Source organism: Cucurbita pepo, chromosome LG19 (assembly GCF_002806865.2).
Source record: "Cucurbita pepo subsp. pepo cultivar mu-cu-16 chromosome LG19, ASM280686v2, whole genome shotgun sequence".
NCBI classification, from domain to species: domain Eukaryota; kingdom Viridiplantae; phylum Streptophyta; class Magnoliopsida; order Cucurbitales; family Cucurbitaceae; genus Cucurbita; species Cucurbita pepo.
In genome coordinates this window covers 4948434-4971302 of record NC_036656.1, presented here as the reverse complement: position 1 = coordinate 4971302, position 22869 = coordinate 4948434, and the positions used below count along the sequence as shown (strand labels likewise).

The window sequence follows — 22869 nt, the reverse complement described above, 5'->3', positions numbered from 1 at the left end:
TCACAGCCACAGCCAACGCTTCCTTTATTTCCCAAAAGCAAAAGCCTGCAGCTTCTTTCTCTTTTCTTTCACTTCCTTGTAAAATAAAACGTTTCTTTTCTCATGGCAGAACAAGTTTAAGAAACTTAATTGAAATGAGGGAGTGCTGAAGACACATTCGTTGAGTTAATTTAATTTAAACACAAACTGTAATTAATTCTAAAAACAACAAAAACTGATGCTAAACAAGACAGTAATTTCATACACCACAAACCCAAACCAAAAAAAAAAAAAAAAAAAAAAAAAAAAAAAAAAAAAAAAAAAAANACACAGTCTTTCTTTTTGATTAAGGATATGCTCCATTAGCACTAGCATGAACATCAGAGCAAGAAAAAGTTGGGTTCCAGTAACCTGCCGCCGTTTCGCCGCCTCCCACCGGAGACGTCTCCAAAATCGCCGCCGTACCCACACTCGTCACCCCCACTGATCCCTGCTGACCATCCGTGAAATAATTGCTCGACGACGACTTAAGCTTCTGGTACAGCTCCTGAATCCCAGTGGTGCCGCCGGAAACGTGATCCCCGCTGCCATGGATATGTCCATTTTGTTGGTGAAGAACTTGGGTGTGATTGTTCCTCCAGTAAGAGCTGCACAGCCCCAGAGAAGAAATATGGTTCACCGGATCAAACCCCATCGTCCTAGCATGAAACGGCGTCGTCGTCGTCGTGGCAGTAGCCGACGCGGCCGGTGGGCCGTTGATGACGTGGGATCTAGCGAGACTCTTAGGGTTAGGGTTTTGATTTTGGGTAGCGGATCTCAAAACGGCCAAAAGATGTGCATTTTGCGGCGACCCCCAAAGAATTTGCGTTGGCGATATTAGTTGGGTATCCAACGCCGACCCATTTCCAAAACCAACCCGACCAAATATGTCAGACGACACCGTTTTCATCTTGGCAGCAGCCGATTTCACCACCGTAGCTGCCGCGGTCCTGTTCTTCCGACAGCCACCACCAATAGGAACATTCCTGAGGGCCCCACCTTTAGTCCAATAACGTCGACATGTTTTGCAAAAGTGGCGAGGTTGAGTGAGGTTATAGTTATTGTAGTAACAGAATTTGGTGTTGGAAGAGTCGCATCTGGGGCACCGCAAGTTTTGGGCTTCCGAATTTGAGGTGGCTGTGGGCGTGGGTGTGGCCGTGTTTGCGGTGGAGGTGGGTGCAGAGAGGGAAGTGGAAGGGGAAGAATCTAGAATTGAAGCATTGATGGAGATTTTGGGGTCTCCAGGTGGTGCAGCTAAAAGCCCTGAAACACCAAATAGTTCTTGGATCATTCTCCTTTTTCTTTTCTTCTTCTTTGGGATTTCCCAACAATCCAAAAACAAAACAAAAGAAAAGCAAAGGGATGGAATTGTGAGTCTTTTTAGTAAGTGGGAAAGGGATAAAGAAACAGCTTTTGATTTGGTGACATATGAGAGTGAGACAGAGCTTTTGGGAGTGCAAAGAAGAGGAGAAGAGGTTTAATATATATATATATATATTTTGTACAATAAAGCAATTGTTTTTAGCTTTTTTTTCTTTTCTTTTTAATACCAAATTCTATATTATTGCTTCCAAAAACATACCCCTTATATCAATTATCGCTGAGTTAATTTAATTTTTTTCGTTATATTTGGAACCATAGAAAAGAAGCTTTGGATCCAAACTTAATTAATTTTTTTCTTTTTTTAAAAGTATTTATGCATGCTTAATTGGGTGATTTTAGTTCACACAATGACACATTGACACATTACAAACATTGATGGATGATATTCACACACTGTTTTGCCTAATCATATTCAAACTAACACAACTTTTACACCCAAATTAATGTATAAAACTTTTAAAGAATTTTAAATAAATATGAAACCATAATTCATGAGTAATTTTATGTTTGTTTTGAACCTACTTATTTATAATTACATGAAGGAACAAAAAAGGGATTAATTTCTTTTTCTATAAATTTTAAAAAATATATTCATAGTGTTGTTTTTCTTGATTGGAAATTATTATTATTATTTTATTAAATTCAATACAAATAATTTTTAAACTAACACCAAGAACAAATTTTAAGATTTAGAGAAAAAAAAAATCATTTTATACCCTTAAACTTTAGGCTTGTATTAATATTATAAGTGTATCAACTTACATCATATTGTTAGGGTAAGTTTATAAATATTTAGGGTTTTGGGTGATACAATTCTGATATTTAGGGTTCTTGGTGACATACAACGGTCAATTGCGACAATTCAATCTTTCTCCGGATTTTAGTTATTTAGATGGAGAAATGGTCAATTTTTGAGTCATGAAATTAAAATATTAAGTAGAAATTGGATAAATTGATGATGATATGGTAGTTGTTGTGTTGAAGCTGACATTGACCATTCATTACTGGTTTTTTTTCTTAGTCTTATCTAACCTTTTTATTTATTTATTTTATTTATGAAAAATCTTTGTTTCTCTAACTAAATTCAGGTCTATGAAGACAATCAACTTTGCCATCCAATGAAAATTTTGAATTCAAAAAATTTTAAAAATGACAAAAATCAAAAAGATGCAAACGGCCCTACATGTCTCACACTTGTGGGTGTCATGGTCACTTTTTTGGTTTGGTTTCATATTGTTGATTCATAATCATACCAATCTTATCCCTTCATTTACACAATACTTATATTAAATTTCTTAACTATTACCATAATTATCTTACTAAACTTAATTTGTATTATTAGTAAGAGAGGTACACGAATAAGCTAAGAAACACTCCAAATGATTGAAAGTTCCTATTTATACCAACAAGATACACTTTCATTTTCGATAATTCAGCACAAAGAGTTTGGGGTCAACAGAAAAGGAGGAGGGGTTTGGATCCTCTGAATAATTTCTGAGTCTCGGATCGGTGTCGGACACTCCCTCCCTTCAATCACCTCCTCCCGTCTCTTTCAATTTCCAAAATTTAAAGTTGAGATTCTCTTACTCCCTCTCACTATTGTTGAATCATAATAATTAACTTTGGATTCATGTGATCCTAATGTTTTTGATGTCCCCATAATATTTACCATCCAATATAATATATATATATATATATATATATATAATATCATATTGTCTCTTACCATTTTATGATAATTTATAATCTCAAATATTGTGACCGCCAAATAAACTTTAAAGCTCAGATGTAAAAACTCTATTTAATAGACATGTTTTAAGGTTGATATTATTTAAATGGAGTGAAAATAAGATTTGAAAAATTGTTAGGAAGAGGATGAAGGACCGAAAGTAAACGGACGTGGAATTTAAAAATAGGTATTGTCCACTTGACACTTAAAATAATGAAAATATTTGATGAGGTAGTTGTTGAAAATATCGACAAAAAAGAAAAAAAAAAAAAAAAAAAAAAANTGTAATAATATTATTAAATCTGCTCTCCCAATAACAAATTATACTTGTTTTTTTAATTGAAATTTATAGAAAATGCTATTTTTTCCTAAAAAGATAAGAAGAGGGGAGATTTTGAAGAGGAATTCTTTGATTAGTCGCCTGAGGTCTGATCTTGACTATTCGCTGCTCGTTACTCGGATTTTTAAACTTGGATTGAAATTCATCTAAAGTTATTAAATTCTATAATTAAAAAATTATATTATCTTCCTAATCTCACTAAACTCGAAGAAGAAATGTGGAGTTTAGTGAATGATTTAGGTAGAAAGAAAGACCGAATTTAGATAGCAATGAAATGTATGGATTTGTGTGTAACAACAAGCCTCAAACTTTGACTCTATCTAGTAGACATGAATTTTAATTTTAATTTTAAGTTGGAATCATGTTCATTCATTTAGTTAACTGAGAATGATTTGCAACATGTATTTGGCATCATCTAATTATGAGGAAATTGAATAATTAAGAGAATAAATTGAGGTTAATGATATTGAAGTTTGTGGGTATGGTGGTGTTGGTGGTTTATGAAATGACATGACAACAATGCATGGGATGTGATACAAATATGGACCCCGTCTTGTGTCTCCCACTCATACAGCACCCATAACACCTTTTCATTTTTAATATCTAATCTCTCTCTCCCCTTTCAATCAATACCTTCAATCATTCTCTCACCTCGAATCTCCAATAAATTGAAGTGTATATGATTATAACATTATATTAAGTTAAAACCCCTTCGCTTCTTTCTTTCTTTCTTTCTTTCTTTCTTTCTTTCTTTCTTTCAAGTTTCAACATTACACCAAACCCTTTTATTTTTAGTCTTTTAGGATTTGTACCCATTCTATCTCTTGGGATTCTCACGCCTCTTTTCCAACGCAACACAACACACACTCTTTCATTTCACCTTTCTTCTTCTTCTTCTTCCTTTTCAATTATACAATCACCAAAACCCTAAACCACTATATATACACACACACACATTCCTTTCCAAATTAACACACCTCTTTTACTGCTCAAAACCCTAAGGAAATATGATTTAATAACACAAAACAAGAAAGAAAGAAAGAAAGATTTAGAGGATATATGGAAACGTGAGAAAAGCTGGAAGATGAACAGAATAGTCCTTGCATAGATGGATGTATCATGTCTTGCCTCTCCACACAAAACCCCTTTGCATGTGCTCTCTTCTCTTTCTTTTTCATTTCTTCATTATTTGTAACTCAGTCTGAATCTCACAGAGAATGAGTTTTTCTCTCTGACACACACAATTCTTACTCACAACCCTTGCCACTTACCTGCCCTACCCTTCCCCAACCTGTCCCCCCATATAATCCAATTCCAATTCCATTCCCTCTCTCTCTCTCTCTCGGTTATGTTATGTTATGCATGGCTATGTCGAGAATACGATTAGAGTTTGATTTCTCTCTAACACCATCGCCCATAACGGATTTAATTAGACCTCAAACTGAAATACGTCTTGAATTATATAGTAAGGTTTTTGTGAGTATTACACTTTCAAAAGAACCCTAGTCCAAAATGATGAATGGATGGAGTCAAATATTCAAAACGTAAAAAAAAATAAGAAAAACAAAAAACAAAGAAAGAAACAAATAGGGCATAGAGACAGGCACCCAATCATATCAACAACAAAAGGAATCCAACCACAGTCCCCATTGTCTTATTATAACTCACTGTCTACCCATTCACTATTTTTTCAATAATATTATTTTATTTCCAATTTGCCTCACTTTTTCTTTTACCTTATTATTTTTTAATAATGACCTTCTATCTTCCACCTATCACTCACCTTCCCTCTTTCTACTATTATTCTTAATATCTCATCTCGTAGAGCACAAGGCTGACCACGCCTCCATGCCCCAAAAACAGCCCTGCATGGCGCAGGCCCCCCATATCCAACGCCCTTCAAACTCCATCACCCCCTCACACACGCCGCCGTCACAACCCAAGACTGACCATACACCTTTAAAAACATAACTTAAAAGAGGGAAGATTATGTAGGAGCTCACCCAATCTCTCCATGGATTAATGGATCATATCCCATATCCAATGCCTGTTCAGGATTATTGGGAGGGAGTCCCATATTAGTTAATTTAGTGAGAGATCATGAGTTTATAAATAAGAAATACTATCTTGATATTTTGGGAGCCCAAAACAGAGTCACTAGTGATTCATGTGAATAGCCTTCATCATTTCAAGGGCCCATTGGGCTTGACTTATAACCCAAATAATTGAATAAGATTGAACTAAAGGTTTTTCAAATTCAATACAATTTCAGTTGATCCAAAGAACATAACATTAATAAACACAAACAAACAGTAATCTACCATATATAATTATGAATATATATATTTTTTTATTATTATAAAGAGCATGTTTAAAGAACAAAATTTGATTGCTTTAATATCGTACCATAGACATCTTTGAAAAAAAAAACAGAAAGTTGCACTCTATCCATCAACCCATCATAGTTTTATTAATTTCTTTCTTTTATTTTCAAATATTTTTAAGTAGGGCTAAATTAGAGAAAATATTCATAATTATAGTTTAAATAATATTCTTAAATTAAAAAAATAAAATAAAATAATATTTGTCCTTATTCTTGAGAGAATTTACAAACCTATAACAAAATTAATTAATTAATTAATTATTCTTTTGAGTTCAAACAACTATTTCAGGAAAATGGTTAATTGAACATAAAAATTGATTTTCAGGTTTTAGTGCTTATTTTCTATTTTAATGGGGAATTCAATTAATCTATATAAACCCATTAATTTAATTGAAAGGTGGCGTGTTCTCACGAAATTGGATAATTGAACAAAAAAACGCAATTATTGATATTAGTTCATGGTTAGAATAATAGACCCAATAGCTTGAGAGAGCCAAAATTATAAAATTTAGAGATTAGGGTTTGTTTTGTGTTTTAATGACAAATTAAATTCAAATATTTTTTTTATTATTATATAGAAAGATTCGATTAATAATATATATAAATATATATATTTCTTAGTACACTGTGTTCTTTTCTAATAAAAAAGATTGATAAAATGTAAATTTATTCTTTGAAGAAAGTTAAAACTTAATTCTAATTGGAGTTTTATTTTTATAATTTAATAAATCTTCATAAATAATAAATAGTATCTACCATGTGATAAAAATCTTTCTAAATAATTCTTATATTAAGTTTTTATTAAATGATGTCAACTAATTATAATTTAAAAAACTATAATAACTAAATAACTTTACTTATAATTCAAGCAAAAGCGTTTTTAATTATTCACAAATAAACAAACCAATTATAAAAAGAAAATATTTATTTAATTAATTATTAATTTATATAATGTATATTTTTCATTAAATAACTTCGAATAATCCAAATGATAGTGATTTATATAATATCCATGATTTCCACAATCCGATTTTAACTTTTTAAAATCGGATTTTCAAAGATGTGACCTGCGAATATATTTTAATTTTGAGAAAATAATACCCATCACTTTTTTTTTTTTCTAATTTTATTTTTACAAGCATACTTTAAATTTTAATTTAATTAATTAATTAATTAATTTCTTGTATTTTGTTCAGTGCAATCAACTCTTGTCCTTCTATTTATTATTATTATTATTTAATTTTGCACATCTGTCCATTACAAGTTTGTTTTTTCTATTAACGCCCGTATCTAGTTTTGACAACTGCTAGATACTGCTAGTCTAAATTGTTGTAAATGTTATTTAATTTTGATTAAATAAGAATATTAATTTTTAATATATTTTTTTTTGTTAAGTGTAGAGTCAGTTTATGTGAAGGAGAAGATATTTTGTATTTGTCAATTAGGAGGAAATTTTGTTGAGAGATTTTGTGGCTTGAGAATTAGTTATTTACCGGTGAACACTTTGTGTTATACTGATTGGTTATCACTCGTGGATGTTGGTGAATTTCTTTCTTCTGGACCACGTAAATCTTTGAGTTTGTTTGTTTAATGTTTGTTTATAGGTGTGTGAGTGCGATTGATCTTCCAACAATTGGATAGGATCGAGTGTGGGGTCCTGCATAATTACTTGTCTTCTTTGACCACCTAGGCTGCTTCTCAAAAAGCTATAATTAGATCCACCGTGACTTGTAGCCACCAAGACTTTGGCAAGTCCTCTACGTTCAACCCGAACATCATTTTTGGAAGAGACTCTGACTCAAATGGAGCAAAAGCATTTTGTATTAGTCCACGGAGCTTGCCATGGAGCTTGGTGCTGGTTCAAGATCAAGCCCCTGCTCGAGGCTGCTGGCCACCGTGTAACGCTGCTGGACATGGCTGCCTCGGGCATCCACAGGAAGGTCATCCAAGATGTGCACTCCATTGTAGACTACTCTGAGCCTTTGTTGAAGTTCATGGCCTGTCTTCCTCCAAATCAAAAGTTGATATTGGTAGGTCATAGCCTTGGCGGCTTCAACTTGGCTGTGGCTATGGACAGGTTCCCGGACAAGATAGCTGCCTCTGTTTTTGTGGCGGCCTTTGTCCCTGACACTAACCACATGCCTTCCTATGTCCTAGATCAGGTACCTATTACTTTTACCGTCTAATCAAAAAGTTGATTACAGAGCATTCAAAAGAATCTATTCTAAATTTTTAAAGAATAAAGGTTGAATCTTTGGATGACCCAAAACTCAAATTTTGTGTTGATGCAAGTACAATGAGCAAACCCCCATGGAAGCTTGGCTCGACACTCAGTTTAGTCCTTATGGAAACGAAGCTGAGCCTTCAACATCAATGTTTTTCGGACCCAATTTCCTGGCCAAGAAGCTCTACCAACTCTCCCCTCCCGAGGTTTCTTTCTTTATCTATTACATTTATTAAGGATATTTAGTACTGAATTATAGTTTATCATATATATCAGGATTTAGCACTGGGGCTGAGTCTTCTTAGGCCAAGTTCATTGTTCATGCAAGACTTGTCAAAGGCAAACAATTTTTCCAAGCAAAGATATGGATCCGTGAAGAAAGTATACATCGTTTGTACTGAAGACAAAGGAATCCCAGAGGAGTTCCAAAAGTGGATGATCCACAACAGTGGGATTGAAAATGTGATGGAAATAAACGGGTCTGATCACATGCCCATGTTTTGCAAGCCTCGCCAGCTTCTCCACTGTCTCCTTCAGGTTGCTGTCAGCTGCGCCTAATCCAGATTTTAGTTCCAACGCCTCTGAAATAAATGAAACGGATGGCAATAATAATAAATGTTCTATAGTTCTGCAAGTTTCTCTAAATGTTGGGTTTGGCATGTTATGCTATGGAGTGCTTGGTTCATTATTGGGAATGCATGTCGATGTGTTCCTTTCAGTACCTAAAACTTGTTATTTACCATATCTTTTATAGTTCTGTACGTCTTCCTTAATTTGGGGTTTGTGATTTTATGATATGATCCATGATTGGGCATGCGTGTAAGTTCGTCTATGATATCCATCTTATATCCAAGGTGTTACTGTAATATGCGCCAAAAAAGTTCATACCATCCATTTATATACCATCAAGGAAATAGCATAAATAAAATTAAAAAAAAAAAACTCAACTAACAAAACCACTATATCTAATCCGGGCTACGATTTGAAGATAAATGCACCTATCCTGATATAAATGTATGGTGCAAGTTGTATATTCGTTCTTTTATAAACGTAACTTTCATGAAAACACACGTGTGTACTAAACATGATATGCATAACATATCATTTAGAGGTATTATGTATCATACGACATGGTATACATAAATATATTCTCCTACTGGCTCCACAAACTGTCAAGAATCTTTGTGACTCAACTAAGTCGAGGGACCTCGCTCGAGACAACCTCTCTTTGTGACTCAACTAAGTCGAGGGACCTCGCTCGGGACAACCTCTTTTTTAATTTCTAGTTTTTTTTTTTTTTTAAATGGTTACAATTTCTCTCAATTCAAGATTCAATGCTCCAAACAAAAAATAAAAACAACGTGCTTCCACAAAACCTCCAAAATCCTCAAATATCCCATCATAATTAGGATCTAGGTTTGGCAAAGGCTCGGTGATAGAAGGGTGACTCTTGAGAGAAGAACTGTCAAAATCAGAGAAATTTAGGGAGAAAAAGATCTACGATGAGGACAAAATGATCGGGAAGTGGATGATGGAGACCTATGGAAATGGCACTATAATGGAGATGATCACATGCCACTATTTTCAAACCCTCTCCAAACCTTCCAATGCCTTCTTCAGGAATACTTCAATGTCAGCTGTCGGTTAATGTGTCCAGTTGCGTGGACCTAATATTGTTGGGCTTTGTACTTTTGTTCGAAAACCTGCATCAATGAACAACGTGGTACCCTTGGTCTGATGTTGGACATTTATCACCTCTTCTTTGTCAACCTCACGTTTTTGTTCTTTTGTTCTTTGTTTTTTCTATTGCAATGTCTTTTTCTTCATTTGTCCCCCAACTTTAAACTAATTTCTTTGTTTCAACTAAGTTTTGTCGTTGTAAAATCTTCAACTCTTTACACATCTCAATAATATGTCACTGTCAATCTCTGCCTCGATCACATGGAGCAGAGGCATTTTGTATTGGTTCATGGGGCTTGCCATGGAGCATGGACCTGGTACAATATCAAGCCGCTTGGCTGTGGCCATGGAGAAGTTCCCTGCAAAGATAGAAGCTTCTGTTTTCTTGACAGCCTTTGCTCCTGATACCCACCACAACCCTTCTTATGTCTTAGATCAGGTAAAAATATATACTCATCTCGCCAGCATACAGAGATTTTTTTTTTCTTTTCCTTTTAACAGTTCTGTTTCTTGTTTGTTTATATTGAAGTTCCTGGAGAGAGCTCCCAAGGGATTTTGGCTGGACACCCAGTTTTCTTCTTATGAAACCACAACAGCAGATGAACCTTTAACTTCATTTTTGTTTGGCCACGAATGCATGGCCAAGAACCTCAATCAGCTCTCCCTTACTTTTTTTTCCCCATTTTTCTCCTAAATGGATTTTAATTTTTGAGTCGCAGTAATGAATTTGGTTCACCACAATCAAAAAATCCTCTCCAAGTTTTGAAGTGTCTTCTTAAGGTAGCTCAAAACCACACTTAGGGTGATGCATTTGGATCTTCTTTCAAGTTTTAATAATAAATAAAATCACCCTGCTGCTAATTTACGACAATGGTTTTCAGTCAATTCTCTCCCTCTCTATACAATAATTAATTCCTTACCATTCATTTCATAATTTCACAGTTGAAGCAGAAATTACCAAAGTGGTGGCATTAGTTAAAGAAGGGAGGAAAACCCAACAAAAATTCATTACACAATGAAATTGCAAAATGTCATTACAATGGAGACATGACATCAATTTAAAGAAAAAAGGTTAAGAATTGGAAAATCACCAAAAATTCGGTACACAATTTTTCAGTCAAATCCCTTCAGAGAAGAATGCAGATGAGAATAATTCAAGTGAACAATTTTAAACATGCTGTAGAGACGTTATATATACCCTTTCATTCAAAGGTAAACTTGCCAGTCCTGATGGCGGCTCAGAGATGCAGCCACTGGTCCAAGAAGAATATCTGATAAACACTCGAGCTGTTTCCTGCAACCGCAAGTCGAATTTTTTGTACAGCAGGCCACCAACAATGACAAGATTAATACTGTTCCCCCCTAACTAATCGCATCGCCAGAAAAACATCGAGTTTTCATAAGACGTCCATCATACCTATGTTGTATTCTACAGAGTTACAGAATTCTCATATCGCCTCACCGCTCTCTTTCAGAAAACATGAACCGTAGCAGGATGTTTATCTTTCATAAAACAATCAGCCAAAGCAGCAGGGTTGTTTTGAGAAAACGTTCCAATTTCCTTCACCTTCGCAAGAAAGCGTCAGATACCTTAAGGATTTTTACTGCATGTAGAATAATCTGATATAGAACTGTCAATGACTAAGAAATTGGCCTTTCCTCGAAGATATGCCAGATATGTCTCGTAATCCTTGGCTGTTTTTCCATCAGTTGTTACTTGTAGCTGGTAATAATAATCTTACATGGTCATTTATGACTAGTAGCGCCGAGCAGTTCGGGACTTTGGCTTTGACGATTTCTGCAATAAAATAAGATGGGTTATATAGCTCGCATGTACCAAGCATGAGACTTATATTTCCCGCATATACACGTAGCCCCATACATCCCCAATAGATCTTCATTCGGATTCATTAGCAGAAATGCCAAAGAAACACCATGAAGGTAATAAAACGAAGAACAGAAACATAATAGGAGAAATTTTTAACTCACCGAAGTTGCCCCAAAGCTAGCCCCAGATCCTGTTGCAGCACCTATGAAAACAGTACAAGTCATGGTTATAAACTGATCCCATCTGGCAACCGGTAACTGGGGAACGTACCAACATTAAATAACATATATTCCTCCTATGTCAAGTCAATTAAAAACTCAAATCAGACATGTTCTTGTAAGTAATAACGACAAGGAAATCATGCCAAATCATTTAATCTATTTCCCACAACCACACGTGTTTAAGCTAATTTACATGTGCTTGAAGTAATTTTATCTACATCCAGCTTTCTAACATTTGAAAAGAAAAAGAAAAGAGAAAAAGATAATAACATATATATATATTTGAAAAAGATGTACTGATTTGCTACTATCAATCTTCGAACCCACACCCATACAATTTCTCTTATTAAAACCTATCTCATTGACTGTTGGGCCAAGATAGGATAATTGTAAGAATTATATCACATTAACAATTTGTACAGAAACAAGCTTGTTCAAATGCAAGGAGCAACCATTGTTCCGAAGGGTCCCAAGATAAATAAAACTACAAAGCACCGCATAAATAAGTTAAGGACAAAAAAAGGCTACTAGAATTGAAAATTCTATCAAAAGTTATGAGATAGAATGCTATCATACTATGCAGAACGGTCACTAACAAAAAGAATTAATACTAATAATATTACATGGGGATATGATATGCGTTAAATTAAATATAACATGCTGAAATAGCTGAAATATACTGAAAGTAAAAAAGATAGAATAATTACTCCAAACTAATTCAAGGTACTGGAACTTCCCTCTCCACTCAAGCCTAAACCAACAAAACCAATGCCTACCTCCCTCTCCTCCCAGTCATCTATTTATAATTGATACCTAATAACAAACTCTTCAAGTTAATTACTAATATACTGTTGATATCCTAATAATATATCTAGCTATAAAATTGCATTCCTATTAGACGGGATCATCATAGTTTGTGGAATTTTTTATTTTTTTTTTTGTAAGTTTCCCAAAACATCCCAAACACATGTTTTATAACATAATGGGATAAAAATAGATAACCAGTGATTAACTACTAGAAATAAACAATTAGTTCAATACTACGAAGAAATATATTGCAAACAAAAAATGTCAAGAAATTACCAGAAGCAAAGGGTGTCGAAAATAATGAACCTCCTGCAGAAGCAGATTGCCCAAAAGATGGAGCGGTGCTGCCAAAGGGAGTATTGGCAGAACTAAACAATGGTGCAGAGGACGAGCCAAAAAGTGATGTGGGAGCTGCTGCACCAGATGAACTAAACAGAGAGGATGTTTGAACAGACGCTGTTGGTGTCATGAACAGAGAAGATGATGCAGTAGCTGGAGCAGAGGGTGTACTGAAAAGGGACAATCCACCTGCGGAAGAAGCTGGTGTGGCTACTGTAGACGATTGTGGGGCTGTTGATGCACCATGATTACCTGAGCTGGCAAGTACTCCAGTAGCTTGAGTTGATGGTTGTGAATTTGCAGGCAAATGTAAAGTCGGATGTGCCCTCTTAGCTACTGCTTCTTGGCGTGCAGTTTCCCTTCGATCAGCCTCAAGAAATGGATTATTTACATCCCCTCTGCGACGCTGATCAGCAAGATAAGCTGCCTTCATTGAGTCAATGTACTGATGAATACTCTCAACCTGAGGAATAATTTTTAACATGCCGTTAGTTATAAGAATGTGCATATCTAGCATCCTACTTTCTACTGTGAGATCAGGTGCATGTGGATAAGTTGAAGGATTTTCACACTCTGAAATCTTCCGAACTTAAAAACCAGCTCTTAAAACAATTTTAGACTTTGTTTCCAAGCAAGCTATACTAGTCCAAGTCAAACTCAATACCAAAAAGCAACCTCAAATTTACATTACATACTTACCATCACTGTCCCCTAACCAACTTAAAGACAACTTATTACAATCCCTATCAGCAATCAAGATCCCTTAAATAAACCAGGTATTTTCACATCAGTGACATACATCGACAACCTAATTGAAGAATATCTGAATCTATAGGACAAACATTTCAAAAGTGGCCCACTACATTATTTAAAATTAATGACCATTAAAGGACAAGATTTCTCCTACCTTAGCAGCTACGTGAATGAAGAATTCATGCACATTTGACATGATTTTAGGAAGCGAATGAAACAATGAGGAGCCAGAATTGGAAGCACTCCGATTAGACTCTTGGACAAGGAGTTGCTCTAACTCTTCAATCCACTGGCGGCACTCACCAAGATACTTCTCAAATCTTGAAACAGTTTGCTGCAAAAATGGAGAAGGTTTTTTTGGGAGACCACTGTAGAAATCAAAAACTGGCACGATTGAGGTGGATGTTGGTTGAACGCTGGAACCTAGTGGCGATGTTACTCCAGGAACCTGTGTAGGCGCAGCAGGATTTGTAGCACCTCCAGTACTCTGATGAAGGAACCTTGGGCGTATCATCATGAAAGAACGAATGGCAACTTCTGTATTCCAAAGCATCCCTTTCACAGAAGTCATCAGCTCTTGAAGCAGCACTTTTTGATGTTCTGTAGACGTACTAATTCCCCCAAGTTCCTGATATGGAATATGCAATAATTTCAATAACCCCATGATTTTACAATATAAAAATCAATAATTGTGTGTTAGACTTGGGACAGTTCAAATAGCATTCTTGTGGTTGATGGATGTGCAATTAAATATTACGGTACTCAAAACAAATAATTTATCTAAGATGCTTTAAAGGTTGAACATTAAGATACATGTAGCAGGTTTCATCTGAACCTTTCTCCCTTCGGCTACAACAGGAACAAAACCACCTTTTCCAACAGAAAATGAAGGGATAGAAGGGTCCGCCCTCAATGTTTGTTTTTGGAATAAGATGCCTCCTTCCAAATCCATCGAAAATATATCTTTATTCCAAGTAACGTATCACTTATTAATTCATTAGAGTAAGGGAAGAGCCAAAGAGGAACATGTTGAGAACCTCTGAATCAATTTAAACAAGTTCTTGAGAAATCCAACTACCAATTTGTTTTCTCCTCCGTAACTTTTCATTGCCCATAAAGCATGTATTAAATTATCCCGAATGTTACAGAAAAGATAAGAAGCAAGCTTTAGGAATACTGTTGAATGTGATTATGAACCTAATACGCCAAACAATATACCAACTATCAATTACTCATACGGCATTGTAGTGACATTAATGTGCAAAATTGACCGAGCTGCTGCATTTTCCCATGTATATCTCAGTACCCATAAATATATTATCAGTAAGCTCAACTTTCCAATAATTATTCGACGTAAAGTCGAAAGGAAATAAAAAAGCAATCTGATTAATGTCAAAAGTAACCTGAACAATTCGACTAGCATCGAGCTCAAACCCATCGTTAGAAACTGAAGAATCGTAGAGGCGACTACACTGATCCAGTCTCTGGCTCTCATCCCGATACTCCAAAATTCGTTCCCTGAAGGGGCAGAGTATATAAATAGCCACATAATATGGAAAATTGTAGAGCGTTGGAAGCCTAAATGTAAACAAGAAGATGAGGCCTGATAAAAGGGAAAGCTAACACTAAATAAAATGTCCAAGAATTCTGCTTGAGCACGAAGAAACATTTTTGGCAGAAAACCATGAAAGACAGAAAATACTATTCTTGCACAAGATCTTTAAACTTCTACCCGTACAATTAAGCAAAAACCAAGATTATGCAACAAGTTTCAAAGAGAGTCGACAAGAACATACTCGATCTGAAGGAGAATTTTCTGCGAGTCAGGATGGAGATCAGCCCACTTAGTACCATAACTTGCAGGAGCCTTATCGTTTGTAAAAATGAACAACTGCTGCTGTTGCTGTTGCTGCTGCATTAACTGCTGTTGCTGCTGCTGTTGTTGTTGTTGCTGCTGCTGCTGCAGTTGTTGTTGTTGCTGCTGCAGTTGAAATTGTTGCGGCTGCTGGGAGAACAATGAGCTGCTCTGCTGAAAAAGTTGTGGTTGTGATTGAGGCTGCGATTGAAATAACTGCTGCGGCTGCTGTGATTGCGGAGTTGAGAACAGAGAAAACGCCATTATAATTCTGAAATTGCTTCGTCTACCTGAAACTGGTTCAGTTCAGCCACTTGGATTTAGGAGTGGGAAATGGCGAAACCTCTTCCAAAACCCTAGAGAGGGAAAAGTGAGAGCACAACTTCGTTTCAAAATTTCCACCATGCTTTTCGTCTGTAATTGGATCTGGATCGAACCTTCAATGGGCCCAGCCCATATGTGAGTCTTTTCTGATTTGGCCCACTTCCTTTTTCTTTTTTTGGCAAAATAAAATAAATAAATAAATAAAATCATTTAATAGCTGAAAGAATGAGATGGGCTTAAAATAAAACAAACTATATTTCTAAAAATGCCGAATAAAAGTATTATAAAATATCAAATAAATTGATGAGCTATAAATATTTTACCGGTTGCAAATTTATCCAAAAATTAAAATTAAAATTATTTTCGAAGTAATAATGAAAAATAATAAACGTTATCAAATTAAAAGAAAGTATAAATTTAGCAGATCTATAAAATTCATTACAATATCATTGAGTTGCCAGTCGACAAGTCGTTCATTCTATGTCGACTGTGCAAACGGTCAGAATACATTTTTCCAAACAAATTAATTAGGTAATTGTGTAATTATTTATTTTTATTTTTATTTTTTACTTTTTCCTGCCTAATTCTAATAATTCATGTCCATTAAATACCGACATTAAATATCTCAACTTTGGCTTCATTTATTTCTTAGCTCATCGTACTAACAACTATAGAGTGTATTATTATTCCGTAATAATCACTTCATTATTTATTTTTTTTCTGTTCGTAGTTTAAATACATGAAAATAAGAAAAGAATTTGAGACTTTTACCTTTTATAGTGGCAAAATAGATATAATTTAAAAAATATATAAATTTTAGATCTCATTTAATATTTTTTTAATTTTTTAATTTTACTAATTAAATTGTATATTGTTTCTTATTATTTCTTTACAACAATCTGTCGTAGATTTGAGTCATAATTATTCATTTTTTAACATGCTATCATATTTTTTATTCAATGCATAAAATCATTTATTTTTTTAATAATTACTCACTAATTCACTTACAATAAATAAATTAAGAATCAAACTAAAAATCTGTCTTGGATCATCAACACTACTCATCATGAAAAAAAAAAAAGATTAATATACGTTAATTTTTATCAATATATCAATATTTTATCGACATTTTTAATGTAAAAATTGAATCCACATTTTGATGGATATTATATGGATTACATTTATTGGAGGCCTAAGTTTTGCAAATCATTTACTGCATCTCAACCAATAACTTGTCCATAATTAATGTAAAAATTCCCAAATAATTATGAATATCTGACACACCCCAATGTTCCAAATTAAAACTATATGATTAATTCTGAGAGAGATATTGTATATTTTTTAGCTCTAGAACGGTTCATATTTGAGCCGGAAACGGTAAATTTTGTAATTTAACGGAGGGACTGTTCGCAGCTAATAAAATTACAGTACATATTTATAATAACAAAAGAAAAAATAAAGGAAGAAAATTTAACGCACCACAAAGTTCGGAGACATCAAAAAAAGAAAAGGAAAAAAAAAAAGTTTCTAATTTTACCCCCTCCATAACACAGAAATTTAACCTTTTAACCCACATTTTTTCACCAACCCAAAAAGAAAAAACTAAAAATCTTTTTAAAAATATTTATCATTTGAGCCCATTTCCTGGAGTGGAAATTGCCAATTCCGGCCAAGACAAACAATCAGCAGCCCCCACAAAACCGGCGGCGTCTCCATTCTCAAATTGCCACGTGTTCGCCGCTCCGCCGTGGCCGCCGACTCCAGTACTGCCGTCTCCCAGACCGAGAAACGGCCAAGCCACCCTAGAACTAGCCGCTCCATAGCCCACATCTTCGAACCCAGACCCGAGTCCAAGCCCGAACCCGCCCAAACTCCAAAACCCTGGCGCGTGATTGTTCAACAACGACGTAAAGCTCCCACACATATTCCCACCAGCCTTCAACTCCCCTCCTCCGCCGCCGCCGCCGAACTGCAGTCCTCCACTATGGCCACCGACGAGCGGCACCAAAAACGGAGTCGCCGGCAACGAGTGATGATCGAGCTGAGAAACAGAATTAGTCAAAGACCCAGATGAAGAAGAAACAACCGACGTCGCCGCCGCCGCCGCCGCGGGAATGCAGGTACGAGAACGCTTGGCATTCTTCCGGCTGCCACCGCCAACGGGAATGTCGCGAAGGGTCCCACCATGGGTCCAATAACGGCGACAGGACTTACAGAAATGCCTGGGCTGAGAGAAATTATAGTTATTATAGTAACAGAACTTGGTGTTGGTGGAATCACAACGTGGGCAAGGGAGGTGCTCTTGTTCCGGAGGAGGGCAAAGGCCGCCAGAGGCAAGGGGCTTGGTGGCGGTCTTGAGGTGGTCGGCGGCGTCTGAAGGCATCGAATCGAGAGAAATTGAAGAGAAATTGGAAGAAGGAAGAGGGTAATTTGAAAATGCAGAGAGGGGGAAGGGGGGGAATTGGGGATTATAAGGGGAAGAGATAAAAGAGAGAGACAAAAACAAGAACAGCTTTAAGAGGAGGAGTGTTGTGGTGTGTGTGGACTGTGGAGGAGGACAATATTCAGAGGTGTGGTCGGGTCGTTGTGGGTCGGCGACGTAGGCCTAACCCTATTCTTCTTTTAATCTCTCTCTACTCTCTGCCATTTGCAGCGGCAGCCGCAGCTTTCTCATACTCTTATGCTCCCTCCCTCCCCCTTCTTCCTCTATATTATTATTATTGCTCTCTTTTTTCTTCCACTATTTCAACCTCCAATAATGTACTCCCCTTACTTTCATATCATTCACTTCCAAAACCCATGTTACAACTATTTCTAAATTCCTTAATCCACCTCCACCAACACCCGTGTCAATTAACATACTAAGTTTCAAACGGGGATAGTGAAATCCGACCTCAATTGATTTTGAACCTGTCACTTAGCCACTCAAACACATCTTAGTAAGGACTATTTTTAATTTCATAAATGATATTCTTTTGTGGAGATTAAAGGGATCGGGAATAAATCCAGTCCACATTACGTCTTTTGTCGGGAGACTATATATACCATAAGATTCAGATTGGTGGATGAGTGTAATTCAATTTCAAATTGAGACATTTCTCTTAGAAATCAGAGTATCATATTTGTCATTTCTAAGTTTCAAGTCATTCTTGTGCTAGAATTGCACCCGAGCCACTCAATCAAGTCTTAATCAAGTTCGATTGTGGAGCGACTCAATTTAGAACAAGGTTTCCAAATCTTACTTCTAAATCTTCGATGAGGTAATCTAATTCTAGCCTTATCTCTTGGTTTATACAAATTTCGTATAAGAAGGTGTTAAGTAGTTTGATTCAAAGGTTCTTGCTCCAACAAAAGCTTGGATCGTTGGGCTGAGGATTGGGGTTACCTTATCAGCTAAACCCCGAAAAGCATAAATAACATATGCTACTAGGGGATCAACTAGATGGTTTCCCATATATATTAATGAGAGAACCAAATATATTTTCACAATTAAAAAAATTGGGGTTTTTTATTTTATTTTTTATAGGCACTCTTATTTTGGTGAAATTTCGGCCATGCATGGATATAATTGACGTTGAATTTAATACATGTCAAACCTTGTTTTTCCTTTTCAATAATAATTAATTAATTTATTAGATCGGCGTGGATTCTTCCTCTTTTTTTTTTTTTTTTTTTTTTTTTTTTTTTTTTTTTTTTNAAAAAACGTATATTATTAAATTAATAGCTCAACCGTCTACGTGGACTTGGCAGACTCACACCAAAACGATTTAATTTTTATATAATTTATTCAAGTTATTTTATTTTTTAAAATATGGCCTATTTAAAAATAATTGTAAGGCTATGAATTGAGCTTTGAATGGCGTAGCATTGGTATTTAATATAATTCTTAAATTATGGAAAAATAATAGAATTTGATACTATAATTACATAAATACAGAAATAGAGATTGGTATATATTTGATTGTGTAGTCTATTTTTATTGGTTTATTATTGTGTTATATTTAATAAATTACATGATTTTGACTTATTTTATTCTCCAACTCAAATAAGCTATATTCGAAATTAATATGGAATTCTTACCCATTGATACATCCCCAAATTCATTCCTTCAATAAATTATTGAATTTGTATTTTAATTATTTCTTCACTTTATCCCATAGGACATTGAAATAATAATAATAATAGATTATGAAATTAAAAAACAATTATTTTGGCCCTCCTTGAGAATTATTCAATAATTAAAGTAAACATTTATTTTAATCATTAATATGTTAATATAGTTAAGACATATAATATCGATTTAAATCTTTTGATTGTTGCATTTTATTGGCTAAATAATTTAAATAAAATGTTATTAAAAATGTCATATAATTGTTAAATAAATTCATATTTGTTGAAAGTTGTTGGGAGAGAAGTCTCCCGTTGGTTGGTTAAGAGAAGAATTATGAGTTTATAAGTAACGAATACTATATCCATTGTGGAAATTAGTAATTCCTGACATGATATTAAAGTCATATCTTTAATTTAGCGAACAAATAGTGTAGTAATAGATTTTTTTTTTTTTTGAAGTATAAAATAATTAATAGCTAAATAATCCAACTTTAAAAAGTTTACCGGCTAGAATGGAATTGAACTCATATAGAATGTAACTGCAATTATTTTGGATAATTAATAACAAAATTGCAAAAACTCAATAATGCCACGTGGTTTAATTCAACAATAATATACATATATTTAATTTAATTTATGTGAAAGGAAAACATAAAATAAATAAATAAATAAAAAAATAAAAAAAGTGGTAGAAATGAAAATGAAAGAGAGAGAGTAAAGAGACAGAATCATGTAATGTCGGGCAGCGTGGGGAGCAATAATTGGGTGTTTCCCCTCTGATTTCGGCCCCGTCATGTCCATATCAGATTCCTCTCTCTCACTCTCTCCCCCTCTCTAATTAAAAAAAAAAAAAAAAAATTATTCTCAGATTTTAATTTATAATTTCAACCACAAATTATAAATTAGAATTTAAACTCCTAAATATACAGTTTGAATTAAGGGTAAGAAATTTCAAGTACCCCACAAGAAACTCTTCAAAGAGGCCATCGTAATGTGTGGTTATCGATGTGCACACACACAACACAAAATATTTATCTAACTGTTATTAAGAAGCAACCCACATATTTAGTAGCTACTAAAAACATATCTAGTATGAATTTGGGGTAAGAAATTTCATTTGGTTGGACGCCCACTAACCCAACGAGAGAGTTTTTTAAAGAGACCATGGTAGTATAGCTTGCAGTATCTATTATTAAGACACACAGAGAAGGTGGATAAGAGAGAGAGAGAGAGAGATGGGTTTAAGGATTAAGATTAAGCNAAATGGAGAATTGGGTTTTGGGGAGAAATGAAAAAGAAAAAGATGAGAGGATTGTCTAAACCAACCAATCAAATGTCGCTTTCAGGAAATGTAAAGAAAGAAAGATGTTTGTTCTGTTTGTGTTGGGAGTGATTCCTTTCTGTGGTATTCGGTGGCTCTCACTGACATTTCTTCTTAGCTTTATCATCGTTTTTGTTTTTGGCATTTTCTGTTCACACATTATTCCTTTTTTGGATTTTCTTATATGCTTCTTTGCATCTCCATAGATCTTCTCCCCTTTTTTGGGATCTCCACACTCCACACTCCCCACTCCGCACTCCACCACCTACCACTACCATTTCTTCATTAACTTCTACTTCTTATTACTGCTTTAACTTATACATCACACTTCTTCCAACTCCAAGTTTCATAAATCTACCCTTACTCAAACACTCAAAAGCCTAAGCCTTGTTGCTGCTAAGACAACAACAACTAAGAAGAACAACATCTATAATTCAAATACAATGTTTCTACGTTCTGTAAAAATCATTGCTCCATCTCAGTCAAAATGATTTGTACCACTAAATTTCTTGGCTCTTAATCATATAATGCTATAAGATGCCGTCTCACCAGAACCCAATACAGTTCCTACAAGTTTTCATGATTGAGGGGCAACTTTTGGATTTAGTTTTTGTTTCTTTTGGTCTTCCCCCATCTTTTTCCTCTTTCTCTTACAGCCTTACAACACTCTTTAACCTCTAAATCACAAATGATAAAAGAAAGAACTACTTCAGGAACTTTGCTATTAAAAAACAAAAAGAGAACACAAAAGAGTAGTCATTTTAAACATATGAAATCCAGAACACAAGAATAATTGTGTGTAAGTTTCATTTGTTTCTCTCTCTTTTCTGATTCAACAAGGAAAGAGATTAGAATAGAACCAAAAGGAGAATTAGAATTAGGAAGATGGGACTTCCTCCCGCATTCCGAAGGAAAAGATGTATGAAAAAGCTCTTCAATTGAGAGAACAAAATGAGAAATAAAATCCAAGACAGAGAATAAGTCTAAAATTCAAAATTTTGTCGTAATGTTATCATTACACGGCAGAAATTACTTGGTTACTGACCAGAAATATCGCTGACTGAAGAAAAGAATAAAATCAGAGAATGAGTACCAAAGAGGGGGCAAATTTTCTCAGTGCTTGATATGATGTTTTCCTTTTCCATATTTTCATATTGAACGCCGCTTAAGGATATCGGTTTCATGCAGAAAACCCACTAACCAACGCGAAGGTTGAGTTGCCTGTATGAAAGAAAATATTGTCAGCAGAAGCATGGGTGGCTAAGAGTACCACCAAGAAGCCTACAATGTTCTTCACTTTACACGCAGGATCTAAACTTAATTTGTGAACACTCTGGGGCAAAGAAAACAAAATAATGTGCCATGCTCATTTCTATATTTCTAAAACAGTTTTCACATTATTTCGATTCCAGAGGAAAGGTATGTTTAATTGCATTTTTTAAATTCATACATCCCTAACATTTATGTAGATATGAACAGGGAATTTCCTTTGACCACAGGAAAATACTACAGCGCGTCTACTCTTTCAAAATCTCATTACATTTTTTTTTTTTT

The 22869-nt window shown here is 34.8% G+C and overlaps 6 protein-coding genes across 9 annotated transcripts in view; 2 read left to right on the top strand and 4 right to left on the bottom strand.

Annotated features, from left to right (window-relative positions):
- Positions 1–304: 304 nt before the first annotated feature.
- LOC111781842 (dof zinc finger protein DOF2.5-like) lies at positions 305–1512 on the bottom strand. Its single transcript, XM_023662554.1, has one exon. It carries the CDS (start codon positions 1307–1309, stop codon positions 326–328), a length of 984 nt encoding a protein of 327 aa, XP_023518322.1. The 5' UTR covers positions 1310–1512; the 3' UTR covers positions 305–325.
- Positions 1513–7573: 6061 nt separating this feature from the next.
- On the top strand, positions 7574–8900 carry LOC111781756 (salicylic acid-binding protein 2-like). Its single transcript, XM_023662448.1, has 3 exons — positions 7574–8015; positions 8146–8283; positions 8354–8900. The coding sequence occupies exons 1-3, from the start codon at positions 7656–7658 to the stop codon at positions 8633–8635; spliced, it is 780 nt and encodes a 259-aa protein (XP_023518216.1). The 5' UTR covers positions 7574–7655; the 3' UTR covers positions 8636–8900.
- Positions 8901–10046: 1146 nt separating this feature from the next.
- Positions 10047–10500, top strand: LOC111781664 (salicylic acid-binding protein 2-like). Its single transcript, XM_023662350.1, has 2 exons — positions 10047–10196; positions 10287–10500. Exons 1-2 carry the CDS (start codon positions 10047–10049, stop codon positions 10449–10451), a joined length of 315 nt encoding a protein of 104 aa, XP_023518118.1. The 3' UTR covers positions 10452–10500.
- A 228-nt stretch (positions 10501–10728) lies between these two features.
- LOC111782033 (nuclear pore complex protein NUP58-like) lies at positions 10729–15941 on the bottom strand. The gene is made up of 6 exons (XM_023662799.1): positions 15502–15941; positions 15109–15223; positions 13860–14333; positions 12890–13415; positions 11747–11787; positions 10729–11555 (listed from the first exon to the last, which is right to left on the bottom strand). The coding sequence occupies exons 1-6, from the start codon at positions 15822–15824 to the stop codon at positions 11514–11516; spliced, it is 1521 nt and encodes a 506-aa protein (XP_023518567.1). The 5' UTR covers positions 15825–15941; the 3' UTR covers positions 10729–11513.
- A 1392-nt stretch (positions 15942–17333) lies between these two features.
- Positions 17334–18583, bottom strand: LOC111781975 (dof zinc finger protein DOF3.4-like). The gene has a single exon (XM_023662727.1). It carries the CDS (start codon positions 18265–18267, stop codon positions 17512–17514), a length of 756 nt encoding a protein of 251 aa, XP_023518495.1. The 5' UTR covers positions 18268–18583; the 3' UTR covers positions 17334–17511.
- A 3650-nt stretch (positions 18584–22233) lies between these two features.
- The window catches only part of LOC111782267 (cyclin-H1-1), a 7148-nt gene continuing 6512 nt past the window's right edge, over positions 22234–22869 (bottom strand). For all 4 annotated transcript variants that reach the window (XM_023663108.1, XM_023663111.1, XM_023663110.1 and 1 more), the window contains exon 16: positions 22234–22536. The gene's annotated coding sequence lies outside the window, so the exon portion shown is untranslated. The remainder of the gene's footprint in view (positions 22537–22869) is intronic.